Source organism: Corapipo altera, unplaced genomic scaffold (genome assembly GCF_003945725.1).
Source record: "Corapipo altera isolate COAL_440 unplaced genomic scaffold, ASM394572v1 49, whole genome shotgun sequence".
Classification (NCBI taxonomy): Eukaryota; Metazoa; Chordata; class Aves; order Passeriformes; family Pipridae; genus Corapipo; species Corapipo altera.
Window position 1 is genome coordinate 20,153,346 of NW_020884879.1, and position 13,801 is coordinate 20,167,146.

Genomic DNA, 13,801 nt, shown 5'->3' on the forward strand with positions numbered 1-13,801 from the left:
CAATCTGGCAAAGCAAGCCACGAGCAACTTCCAGGTAAAGACGACCCATTCCAGCTCCCACAAATCCCACAACTGGCAAGTCCTGCTCAGTTAGTCAGCAGTTTTCAGCACTTGAATGCTGGCCAGATGGTAATCTACCCCTAAAAGAGTAACCTCTGTGCTTGGCACATAGGTTTTATAGAGTGCTGTTACATTTGTAATCAAACCAAAAATGTTTTTAAGCTATTTATTAGCACTAGCAAAGCATCCACACAAAGATTACAGGTGTCCTAAGAAATATTACACCATGAAAATTGCAAATGATAATTGCACTAACTATAAATCAGTGTTTTTGCTGTCAAAGAACCACAACTTCAGGATAAACATCTTCTAAATGTTAACTTAGGTGGGAAGACAGATTGAGAGAAAACTTTTCCACCAATAATTACATTAAAATAATTCTGATTTATTTTAGTATTTTATTTCAAAACATCCACTGTTACACATTATTTTAAACTGAGGTTGCCCAGATACTGCTCAAGCATGACAATTACATATTCTTTTTAGGGATCTCCACGTAGCTTTCAGAAATGTAATAACATTCCTTTAAAATGCTCACTCTCATGTTTTAGTTTTTAATCTCTCCCCTAAAACACAAAGTCAACTCTTTATATGACCTATTAAAATATTTTTTTTGTTTTCTTTCTTTATGAATATTTATATTTTACTTTTTAAATAGTGATAAGAAATTTAAATATACAGAGACCTTCCTCAAATTTATGAATCCTTTCAGCAGTGGACCTCTGGCTAAGAAAATTTTAAAATATATAAATGTCTGAAAGAATAATTTCTAATATCTCTCTTTTAGAAATTAGTTATTATGATGTACTGATACCAACCCAGTCCCCTCCATCTGAACTTCAGACAAAATCAGTTACGTTTCTTCTTAATAAATGGTTTCCCTTCAAACACGGTATTCAAGGAACTAAATAGGAAATTTCTTAAACGTGCTGCTTTTCCTGCGACATCTGAAAACAAGGGGTGCCCTCTGCTGTGCCGGGAGTGGAAGTTCACCCAAACCTCGGCGCAGCATCTCTGCCCGGTTGGAACCAGCGGCCCGGCCAAGCCAGAGGCTGCACATCTCTGCTTCTGCACACGGAAAACTTTCTGCCCGTGTCACCGCGCCCTGACACGCACCTGATGGTTTGCACCCTGTTAGTGTCACGTAAAAAGTCCCAACAGAGCAGCTTTACCCCGCTGTTGGCACATACTGCTGACTAGCAGCAAAGCTAACACAGTGCTAACTCATCTCTACCTAAAAAGACACTTGCCAGACTTCACCACACATATTTTAAACATTTTTAGACTATTTAGTGCACAAAACCGTGCATTTATTCTTAAGTAGTTACTTCATTCTTACATTTTCTTTGAACTTTGGCAACTGAGAGAAGAATGCAGCTGAAGGTTCATTTCTCTACCTGTATCAACAAAAAGCATCACATCCTTCCTAAAAGGCAAGGTTTCCTATTTTGCTAGGCAGATAGCTTTAATCTGTAAATAAAGGTAACACCTAAAGCATTTCCTTCTGTCCTTCTAAAAGAACCTTAAACTTTTGTTGTTGCTGTTGTTGTTCAGTTTATAATGCAAAACTTACATATCATAAAAATGCAGAAGGAAAAAGCAGTAAGAATTGAGCTGTCTGCTGTAGACAAAGTTAAATATCATGAGGGTCTATCAAAATATTTTGCTTACCAAGTTGCCCCCTTTTTAACAATTTTAATCAACATTTACATGCCTGCTCTGTAAATTTCAGTATTTGCAAAACAGTAACAACAGAACAGTAAACTGAATGTAAAAACTAAATCACAAAAACAAACCCCTAAAAAGTTACCAACGCAGCAAGACACCACTAGGCAACTCTGAAGCAAGGTCAGCAGTACACATTACTGCTGTGCCCAAAAAACTTAAGAGTTTTAGGAAAAATATCATCATGCTTTTTCAATCATCTGAAGACATGCCCATTTATCAAGTTTACTTATATCTGCCTAAAATAAGCCACTGTTCCACAAACGAAAGAAAAACAGCTGGCAGAGGAAATCTGTACAGAAACATTATCAAGCTTCTCCTCAAAAGAACAAGAAACATTAAGGACCCAAACAGCACCTCTGGTTCGTACTGGGTGAAGCACAGCAAAAGCCAGGCAGTGCTTTGGGCCTGTTGATTTGCCAGCTGAGATAAGGAATGTTGTGGCCCAGGTAAGGGATAAGCAAGACCACACTCCTCGTGCTTGAAAGAGCAGATCGTGCTGTTGCAGAAAGGGGATGCAGCTAGAGCCACTGCACCCTCTTCTGAGGGGAGCCCCACTAGCACCAGGGTTGCTCCCCACTATGGGAAAGTTTATTTACCAAATAACACACTTCATAGCAATCAAAAATCAGTTAAAAGTGGTGAAAACGTAATTTCAATGAAACCACACAAAATGAACAGATGACTCCGCAAGTCAGATCCCTTTCATTTTCCTCATTTCAATATGCCACTTTCCTCTGCTACTTCATTCTCACCAAAATCCACTCCCTCTTGTGCACGCTCTTCAAAGAGCAAACAGTGAATAATCATCAATGACACCCAGGCTCACAGAGAACTAACTGGGCTAAGAACAGCATGAAAGCAGAGTCATGATTATCTTCATCTCCCTGTTCTGCTTCGAACATCCCTGGGACACTGCAAAGCAAGTTACTTTTCTTCCTCTGGTTCGAGTGAAAAAGTAGTTCAGCAAAGTGAAATTCAGAGCTGTAGTCCGGATATTCATTTTTCATGCGTAGCTTGATTTCCAGTATTGCATTATTTTATATTTGTACATGTAATTCCACTTGGAAATGATGCTGTGAATACTATGTAACGTTTGAGTTAGTTAAGAAGCTTCAAAGGCTTGAGGACTTTGTGGAAAGAAAAAGAAAAAATGTTCCCAGCTTCTTACTTTAACAGAAAAATAAAAAAGGGGGGAAAATCAACTTCCCAAATCCCTACGGTAGGGATCCCAAATCCTTAAGGTAGCATTCAGTATCTCCTACAGCTGGATCAAGTGATCCCCTTCCTAAATTCTTCTGTGGACAACCCCTTGGACACCACCTGAGCCCAGCATCCTGGGTTAGGCAAACTTTTGATGTTTGTACAGCCAGCTTTGATAGTGTGGATTTTCAACGGAAAACAGAATATTACAGATTGTGCAGTAATCTGGGATATCAGGTCATGGATTCAGTGACAGGCATTTCCAGTTCTACATGCCCACTACCACAGCACTCCTGCAATAATAATTCACAGCATTAATCTCCATATCCTACTGGGTACGCTCCAAGTAATCCCACTGGTGCGGGCAAACAGAACTGAAAAAAGTTACAAAAAGGCAACTTCCACCTAAAGAATAATCAGAGGTCAGGCCTTTTCAGCCTGGAAGAGATTTTTTGTGATCTGTCAGTACACACACAGGTTTTTCGTGTTTCCCTGCGTGTCTGCTCACAGGCACAGTCACAGTGTGTAGGGAAAATCAGCATGACAAAACTCCCTGCACTGCTAGAGAAAGTGCAAATCTTTAAATTCACTTTACCACTCACTGTTTCCCAAGTTCCAACCACTCACATTCTCATACCCACAGACCCACAACAAGTATTTGGAGAAATGCCACTTGGATACAACACCGAGGATGAAGGTTGCCAGCTATCAAGGCCTCACCACACCTCCAAGACTGATGCTGTTTGGCAATAGTGAACTAAGTTTTGGATAAATGTTTTACACCCTTCAGGACTCAACAGTTGTTTAGAGGGTAGTCCTTTGCTCCAGTGTTTTACTTAGTGCAGACTCAATAAATAGCAGACCTGCAGCTCACTATCTCTCCATGACTGTTTTCGTGGCGGAGGAACAGGAAAACAAATGGCACGTAAGGTATGGGACACAGGCATGTTGCCCTCCTCCTGTAGTTCAGGAGCAGGGTCTGCTCTTGATGAATCATTTGTGCTCCTGCTTACCAGTGCAGGCCTTGCCAAGCCCATCATCTTCAGTTTTACTCCTGACAACAGCTTCCTGGAGAACTGTGGGTTTCCACATTATTATACAGCATCCTCTCAACCCCTGTCCTCCTGTTTCTTTTGCTGCTTTCACACATATACAATTCTACAGGTGTTTCACTCATGTGAGTCTTTATATTTCCACTACAAGTCTCTGGAGCACTGGCCTTACAGGTCTTTGATCTGACCCACCATAGTCAATTAAAGATTTTCCACATCCTCCCTGCCAGCCTGCAAAAGCCATAATACAGCTTTGCCCATGGAGCTGTTACCTTGCATTCTACACAACCAAAATTACTTGCTCACTTTCTACATTAGATCTTTGTAGGAGCATGTTAAAAAGAAATATGAGCTGTCCATGTTTCTCTGCAGGCTATTTACTACTCAGGGTGAAGCAGTGAAAAGAGAATCACAGAATTGTTAGGGCTGGAAAGGACCTCTGGAACTCATCTAGTCCAAACCCCCAACAAGGCAGGATCACCTACAGCAGGTTACACGGAAATCTGTCCAGGTGGGTTTTGAACGTCTCCAGAGAGGGAGGCTCCATGACCTCCCTAGGCAGCCTGTTCCAGTGCTCTGACACCCTCAATGTAAAGTTCTTCCTCATCTTGAGGTGAAACGTTTTGTGGTTCAGTTTACGGCCACTGCTCCTCGTCCTATCTCTGGGTCCCACTGAATAGAGTCTGGCCGCATCCTCTCTGCAGTCATCTTTGAGATATTTATATGTACTGACGGAATCCCCTCAGTCTGCTCTTCTCCAGACTAAACATGCCCAGCTCCCGCAGTCTCTCCTCGTAAGAGATGCTCCAGACCCCTCATCATCTTTGTGGCTCTCCACAGCTCCTTGTCTTCCTTGAACTGTGGAGACCAAAACTGAACACAATGCTCCACATGCGGCCTCACCAGGGCCGAGTAGAGGACGCTGCCTCGGCCCGACCGCGCCGCGCCCTCACCTGCTGGGGGCCAGAGCCTGCCGTGCCGCTGCCCGGGCGCTGCTCTCTGCGCTGCGGGGGGGTCCCTGAGGCGCCCGGCGCGGCCCCACTGGCCCTGCGGACCGGAGGCACCGCCGCCCGACACCGCCGAGCCCCAACCCGGATCGCGAGCCGCGACCAGCCCCGCGCCGCCATCGCTGCCGGGGGCGGGGCCGCCACCCCAGCGCAGGCGCGGCGCGAGGGGCTGAGGCGGGCAGCGCCATGTTGGGTGAGGGACGCGGGCGCCGCGCTGCGCAGAGGGAGCAGCGGCGGGACGGGAGGACAAGGGCAGGAACTGAAGCAGGGGAGGCTGGGGATGGACACCGGGGAGAATTTCTTCACGAAAAGAACTGGCTGTCCAGGGACATGGTGGAGTCACTGTCTCTGGAGGTGTTCAAGGAAAGACTGGATGTGGCACTTCACAGAATCACAGAACGTGCCAAGTTGGAAGGGACCCACAAGGACCCACAAGGATTATAGAGTTCTACTCCTGGCCCTGCACAGAACCAACCCGAACAGTCACACCATGCGCCTGAGAGTATTGTCCAAACACTTCTTGATCTCTGTCAGGTTTGGTGCTGTGACCACTTCCCTGGGGAGCCTGTTCCAGTGCCCAACCACCCTCTGGGTGAAGAATCTTCTCCTCACAACCTAAACCTCCCCTGACACCACCTCAGGCCATTCCCTTGGGTGCCCCACTTGGTGCCATGGTCTGATTGACTTGGTGGTGATCGGTCACAGGTCAGATGATCTCAAGAGGTCTTTTCCCTCCTCACTGATCTGTGATTAACACACTACCCCTGAAGGCAAAGCTTCAGTGGCCAAGTGACCCCAAGGCAGCTTGCACTCGGGGCAGGGAGGGTGTGGGCAGAGGAAGACAGAGCTGAAGCTCATGTGAGGCTGCAGCTGCAAAGCTTCAGTGTAATACTGTATTACAGTAAAATCATCCTGCCATTTGGTCATTAAAAAACCAAACCTTCCTTCAGAACAGAGAGCTCAACTCTGGAATAGATGACCCTTCTCTTCCTCAGATAAATAAATAAAAACCTCATAAAACAAGGATCATGTTCCAGAAGGACCTGCTCTACATGGTACTGACCCAACAGAGGAAGACTCTCTCTGTACCATTCACTTCTCCTTTCCTTTGCTAAGGTGCAGCTGTCAAAGGCTGAGGGTACATCTCAACCCATTTTCTGAACTTCACAATGTAATCAGGGCAGTTTAATTTAACGCAGTGGCAGAGCACTGGAACAGGCTGCCCGGGCAAATAATGGATTCTCCCTCCCTGGAGACATTTAAAACCTGCCTGGACACCTGTGTAACCTGCAAAACCTAAGTGACCCTGCCGTGGCAGGGAGGCTGGACCTCCAGAGGTCCCTCCAACCCTAACAAGTCTGTGATTCTGTAATTTTATGTAAGCCACTAGAAGGCAATCTAACCTTAGTCTTCTCCAGAAATGCCAAGCTCAGCCATGCAGATTCCCCCCAGTACAGTAGTATAAATCAGCACTGAAACCAGACTTCAAGGACTGTTTCAATTAGAAAGAAAACTTCCTTACTTATTTAGGTTATCCTCCATATTCACAGGACAATACATTCCTCACATACAGGTTTTTATTAAGCTTCTCACATGTGATTAAGCATATATTCTACAGCTGACATGCTAGCAAGGTTGTCAGGAGCCAACTTTTTTCCCTCCAGACATCTGCGGTGGTTGAAGTTTTACGGATTTCACACAGATGTTGCAAAACTTGTATCCAGTTCTAAGCGCAGTGATAAAAAGTTCTAACCATACCGATACCGTGTGCCAGAAACATACAAAACACAAGAAATTTGAGGAGTACAGCAGATAAAACATGTAGGAGGACAGATCTTGTAAGAGAGCTATGCTGAGCAATGACATTGTACACCTCTCAAAACAGATTTCTGGGGTCATGAACAGGGATAGGGGTGCTGCTAGAGGTACAGGCCTTCAACACATGAAAACAGTAAGACAGTGTAGCAGATGTTTTCAAGGGGCAGCCTACAAGAGAATCAATGTTAGAGTTTAGGAGCAATGCTCTTGATGCCTAAAAAAGAACCACTTCTGTGCTCAGGCTCATTCTTGCAGTCTACGCTTTGTTAGTATGAATCAGACACCACCACCTGTGAGTGAGGATGAATCTATTCACAACTGGTCAAACCTTCAGAAGTGTGTTACCAAACCACACTGACATCCTGTGCAAAAAACAAGACTGAAAATGTTATGGGGACTGAACCAAACCAGCACCATGAGGCATCTTGCTTCCATTGGCATTGGTCAGAAGTTTCCTACGTGGACGATGCACAGATAAATGGGTAAATCTCAGATGTTCTGTGTTACCCATCCACATCTGCTGTATGAGGAACATGCTCATAAGATAGTACATTGCTACTCATGTGGGATCCTGTTATAACTTGTGTAAAGCCTGCTGAAATGGAAGTCCTTTCTTTAGCTAGGAGCGATCCTTCCTCCTAGTCCAGTGTCCCTTGCAGGCAACACTCAACTGAAATAATCACAAGGGAGAGAAGTAACAAGCTTCAGTTTGGCAGCAGCAGTAGATTCACAATGATTAAGTTGAGCAGTAGTTACAGATGAAAAGAAATTATGTATCCACAGTATCTGTACAGTATAATTAACTTCTCAAAAGAGTTGGTTTTTTTCATTGCTATATTTTAAAGGTTGCCTTTAAATTACAGGTAAGTCCTTTAAATGCTTGAAAGGCATAAAAATTCCCCTTCCCACACAAAACCCCAAACAATTTATTTTAGTTTCAAAAATATTTTGAACCCACAAACAAGCTTGGTATCAGTTAATCTGGTAAAATAACTACGTGCTACATAAAAGCACATCTGGTGGAAAGAGCGCAGAGAATGTTACAAGTGTGCTTGGTTTTTGCTTGCAGTATCTGGCAGTGGGTAGCAGGACAGGCAGGAATTTCAGTGGGTCTCCTCCTCTGTCTGTTCTGCAATAGTTTCTGTGGCACTGGCATTGGCAGCAGAGTTGAGAACTTCTCCAAAGTCTCCCCCAGCAGGTTTGCTTCCTCCAACTTTCGACTAGATAGAGAGAGCCCCAACATAAATAGTAGTTACTTGGCATGCCAGACATGCTTAACTGTACAAAACCAATACCTCTGCATTAGTAAGGTTAGTAACACTCTTCAGCACAGCAGCTTTTCCAGGACTGAGCAACCTCCACAATACTCTGAATACAAGTCTTCACATATCCAGCAGGAAATACCAGCAAATTAACACAGCAGTCTTCCTTTATCTTTGAGATACACAAAGCAGCCCTTATACACAAGGCTGATTTCAGAGTCCAAAGGTTCACATACTCTAAAGTTACAAATAGACACAGACATGCAGCCTTTCAAGCCATTTAGGCTTTAAGAGATTCAAAGTTAAAACTTGCTTCTGTATTGCTCAAGAAAGAACTCTGAGCAGTTTTGTGTCTCAACAGTAATCCCTGAGATCTTTATGCAGCAGAGCAACTATCTTACTTTCTCCAGGTAACATGTTAAAGCCAGTTAGTTGCAAGGGAATGCATAGTTCCCCATGCTATCACTTGCATGCTTCTCATCCAACCCAGGAGAACAGTCAAACCTGCTTCCAGTTACGTGTATTAGTTATTTTGAAAGTGAGCTTTTACCTGGAGAAGCTATTAATGGTTGTTTCTGGAACTTGAGGGTTTTGTGAGTACATTTTAAATTAAGATACAAAGGCCTTTTGTCTTTTATGCCAGAAATAAGAGAAGCTTCCCAAGCTATTCTCCTGGATGGGATACTAGTGCCTAGAAAGGCACAAAATAAAAGCCTAGACCATTGTGGATACCTAATACTAGGTATTTTATACTAGCTGTTTGTGCAGTTTAGCTGGCTGTTAGTTCTTCCAGTTAGAAGTATCCTCCTGCAAGAGGTGCAGGAAGCCCATTTTTTCATTCACAAATCATTAGGCAGAGATATCATTTCCACTTAAACTACTTCAGTCTTTTCTCCACATCCACAGCTCCACAATCACCAAGGTGTTTTAGTAATGCTTACCTTTAAGTTCTCAACTTTTTCCTCAAACGACTTGAAAGTAGGAGAATTTCTGGGAAAATAAAAAAAGGAATCACAGAATTTGAACCATATCTGGTTAGTCTATAAATATCAGAAAACAAGCAGACAGTCGCTTTTTCCCAATGGGAACATGAGATTTGTTTGTTTGTGGCTCTTTCCTTGTTTTAAGAGTAGCCTAAAAACAGTTTACCTCTGAATCTCCCCGAGTACTACAAAACTAAAATTAAAACATACTCAAGTTGAAGGCTCACTTTTATCTTTGGCAACTGACACTGTCAGGCCCAGCGATAGGATTCTTCATATCAACATGGAAGGGAGAAATAATAAGTATTTTAGGTTTAGCTCATTATACCAGTGATTTCAAACAGGTTTCTGGCTTAAAGGATTTCTTCAGAAAAGTTTAGTCATCACTTCTGGTTAGCCTAGTACATTACTGCTGAAGCAAGCTCAGCAGAGTTTTTCCACTTTTTATAAGAAAACTAGTTCAGTTTCATTGGCTACGTGTTAAATTAATAAAACATGGTTCACAGTGGCATTTTCTTCTAACATGTTAAATTTAGGAGAGACTCCCCCTTGTCTTTAAGTGCCAGAGGCAGCTGTAATTACAAATGGTAAGTTTTGCATACGAAGAGCAGGACAGCTTGGGATTTCCAATGCTGAGGGCCAGTGTATTATCCATTAGGGTCTTAATGCTCTGACTACCTGTCACTGCCATGTGCAAATTTGTGCAGCAGCTTGTACACTTTTTCTGCCTTTATGCAGGATGGAAATTGCTTGCCTTCAGTGCCCCAGGACTGTGGGTTCATAATAGACACAAAAATTCATTATATAAATATTAAAGACAAGGGTGTTTTTCAAAAGAAGTCTGAAGCTTCTCTTCTCCCTTTGCTTGGTATTTGTGTAGGTCACCCACATTTAGCAGCACTCTCTCACTTGGGAAAGCACAAAATGACACATATATCAGAACCAGGCTCTCAAGAGATAGAGGGACACAGTGCCAAGCAAGGGGAGAGAAAAGGCAAGCACCCCAAGTCACCAAGAGACTTTTTGTGAAACCACGGTATTTTTTTTACTCACTTTCATTGTTCAAAAACATATGCCAAGCTACTGCCTTTTAAACTTGCAATCACTTAGTAGCATTACATTTCTAATGTAATTTTTTTTGAGGGAAAAGTTGTTATAGTTTCCTAAAGAGCAGGGAATTTCGCTTGCTCACATTCTGTATGTTGATAGCCACCACCAATAAACAGAAATAAAACGAACTTTATCCTATATGTTAGTACAGGAAATCCATTACAAAGCTGGGTGGATTTTTTGGTTTTGTTTTAAACCTATGTTGGCTGATTTAAGTTAGATTTTACTTGACTCTACACATGAAAATAAACACAACAGGTGGATTATATATACATTACCTCATAATAGGCATACTAATTGAATGTTGTATGGAGCGTATACTAAGTGCCAGCATTAAGAAAAGAGAAAGCAAGAAATTAGTTTAAGTATTACATGGAGAAGAAATTGGCTTAGAGAGCTGACTTCTGGATACTACCTTTGGTAAACAGCCAAACAGTCTTATACAGTCCTATACAGTAACTGCTTGGGTTTGCTTTTTTTAGATTGCTTAGCCATGCACACACACAAGTACGTCAGAGCAAAAGCTGCAACAACCTTTTTCCCTTTTAGAGAGATTCAAGTGCCATGCTTGTTAGTACTTACTCTGCTTAGCTGCAACAGTCTGTCTACTCATTAAGTTTCTCAAGCAATGAGAGTCATGCTGCATTTACAGTCTGGATGATACCATGTAGAAAGTGAACACTCAAGAGTCTTATCAATCAACTCACCTTCCTACTGAAAAGAATTATCCCTACATTCAGAAGGTCTGCATTTCAATTCAGTGTAAGATTTCCACACTCATCAATACAAATTATCTACACGTCAATGCACATTATCTAGCAAGAGCAGTCACATCAATCTGTATTCAAGGTCAGATTTATGCTGGGGGCAGGGAGAAAGTCCTAGTTCTGTGTTCTAAAATTCATGGAGGATTTCTGTAACCAGCTAGTGTTGGTATACAGTTACTGCTTGTTTACACATACTCATAGAAGGTGACTGGATATAGATTAAGGAGCTCTCAACCTCAAGACCACCTAGAATCCAATTTAGTTCCATCTAGAAAATCCCTGTTTACTCTTGATACAAACAAGTCTTATATGTTAAATGTTTCTTATTAAATACCACAATAGTAACTTAAAATTATTAAAACTGATGATCACAGATGTTCATAACTATATTTGGAATGTCAGATTTTGTCTGGGCTTTACAACGTCTTTCAAGAGAATAATTTCCAGGCAATTGCTGGGGGAGAAGGGGAGGGAAGGGAAATAACTCTCTCATATGATGTACCTCCAAACTTTCAATTAGTATCTCAGCACAATGAAAGATACATTCACAGAAGCAAAAAAGTTCTATGTTCATTGCTGAACGAGTTTTAAGAGATTCTTTCTGTAGGCTCATCAGTAAAATACAGTGATACAGGAAAACTACACAAGTGGAAAGTTCCCTTAAGGTTGGGATCCCTTAGGGCAGATGCACAACCACAGATTGATTTGTACATACAGTGCACTGGGAATCAGATACACAAAGGCCAGATGCTTCCCCGACACACATCAGTAATGCACGGCCACGTTTCATCCATTTCCCCAACCCCACGTCTGCTGTGTTTCATCTTACGCAAGAACTGACTTCCACAAACTCTTCCAGAACACAGAGAAGCTGATTGTCTTCTGGATTGTAATTTATATTCCCCACTGAGATGTGGACTACTACAAGTTCTGGCCTTGCTACATGACAGGCATTATTGCAGAACTACGCTGACACTAACTAGTTCCAGTCATGCTCAGCCACTTCCCCTCAACCTGCAAGAAGCTTAAGGCTAAAGAGGGTGAAATACATGTATTTACAAACTGTAGAACTGCTCACACTGAAAAACAGCAACCTATAGTGTACTGCAGATCTTTTAACAGTTTCTACAGAAGTTTAATTTAATATCAGAGATGATTTAATAGAAGAACTATTCATACATTCATGAAGGATTTACTTCCTGTTGTACAACACACGTACATATACACTCAGTATCCATTTTGCATGACATAATAAGATAGTTTTATCACAATGAGCTGCTTTGCAAGAGAACTGGATTAGATAAATGCAGTTGATCTTTTTTTTAACATCACCTGTTCTTCAAGTAGTGCAAAGAAGCACAGTTAAGCCTTGAAAGGCTTTATAAAGAAGAGAACCTGTATTTTTTCCCTAAAAGACAGAATGCCATATCAAAGCACTCACTCAACTAGACCAAGTTGGGCAGTTTGAAAAAGAGAAACCCTTTTTACAATGCTCAGAAGCAAACTCCTCGCTTAAAAAAACAATAAAAAAGATACAGTTAAGTTGCTTGCCAGTCTTCCATGCATTTTGTATCGCATTAAAAGCTTTCTTATCCTTTACATGATTATTTTACAAAGCTACTACATTATCTCACATTTTGAAAAGGCACAAGGACCTATGGCAGAGTCCCTACTTAGAAACATGGTCTGAAGAGTGCATACACACTAGCTATTTGCTTTTGTTGGTAGTTAAGTGTCCAGCTGATAAATGATGATATTTAGGAATCCATGATAATATATCAGACTTTCAAAGCAAGCAAAGAAAGTTATTCTGCAATCTCAGAACAAGGCAAAGATGGACTTCTGCTCCATAATACAGATACAGTGCAGGAGGAGCCACATGCAAAGTCGTGATTGCTCAGAAGTTTGAAGAGCACTACATCTTGGTACTATTGCTGTTTTGCACGTAATACTGATGTTGCTTACACAAGGAAGGTTAGTTCATCACAACTTCAAAACATTCTTATAAAGGAGAATAAAGGTATTAAGAGAAACCTAAGAAGGAACAAAGTTCATGCCAGCATAACAAAAAGCTGAGGAAACAAGCAAAAAAAGGAAGCAATAACACACTGACATTGCATTACCAGTCCTCCCTTCCCCTCCATTTCAGTACTTTCCAAGTTCACAGCTCCACCATCTGCCTCACGCCCTTTTCTCACTCCCTACAAAATCACTTTGCAGTGCAAGAACGAAGACCTGCATGTGATGTTTGCTGCATGGAACACGTAGAAATAGTCCAACACAGAAGAAATCACACCATTAAAGCTGAGAAGTCCCTCAACTAAAACAATACAAGGAAAGCGTAGCCACGATGAAGCTGCTACTTAAAGAGTTTAAGAATAAAAACGCAACTTGCGTATTCAGTATTAGTTCAAATAAGTATCAGGCCCATCAATTCTCATTTCCAGGAAAGAATTTAGGCAGCTAAAACTTTCTGAAGTTCAGACTTGCGTAGTCTTAAAAGTAGACACAACTTGAGTAGTCACATAACCCTGGGACCTGAATTCACTGGCTGAATCCCAGATGAATTTGGTTCTCATGAAAAATAAAAAAACTCAGAGGTTTTTAGTCTCTTGCTCAAGTGCAACTAAGATCTTGAACAGCACAGATTTTTCACAGTTTTGTTTTATTTTTTAAACCTCACTGCTTCTGAATTTATAACAATACCTTGAATTTTCACTGCTGTGATTCTCCCCAAGAAGCACTTGGACTCCTCTGGCATTGTTACATTCCCTCCCAGTGGCCCAGTTTCTGATAAGGAGTACTCAACACCCA

At 41.9% G+C, this 13,801-nt stretch overlaps 2 protein-coding genes across 6 annotated transcripts in view; both read right to left on the reverse strand.

Moving 5' to 3' along the window:
- Positions 1–5,179, reverse strand: part of MRPS28 (mitochondrial ribosomal protein S28) — a 78,848-nt gene extending 73,669 nt beyond the window's left edge. The window contains exon 1 of the mRNA XM_027638690.1: positions 4,994–5,179. Within this exon, the coding sequence (XP_027494491.1) occupies positions 4,994–5,167 (174 nt within the window). The 5' untranslated portion in view covers positions 5,168–5,179. The remainder of the gene's footprint in view (positions 1–4,993) is intronic.
- Positions 5,180–6,606: 1,427 nt separating this feature from the next.
- The window catches only part of TPD52 (tumor protein D52), a 41,105-nt gene continuing 33,910 nt past the window's right edge, over positions 6,607–13,801 (reverse strand). For 4 of the 5 annotated variants that reach the window (XM_027638736.1, XM_027638735.1, XM_027638733.1 and 1 more), the window contains 3 exons: positions 10,499–10,540; positions 9,069–9,117; positions 6,607–8,085 (listed from right to left, as the gene is read on the reverse strand). In XM_027638736.1, the coding sequence (XP_027494537.1) occupies positions 7,969–8,085; positions 9,069–9,117; positions 10,499–10,540 (208 nt within the window). In that variant the 3' untranslated portion in view covers positions 6,607–7,968. The remainder of the gene's footprint in view (positions 8,086–9,068; positions 9,118–10,498; positions 10,541–13,801) is intronic. The other variant, XM_027638734.1, reaches the window with a different exon arrangement.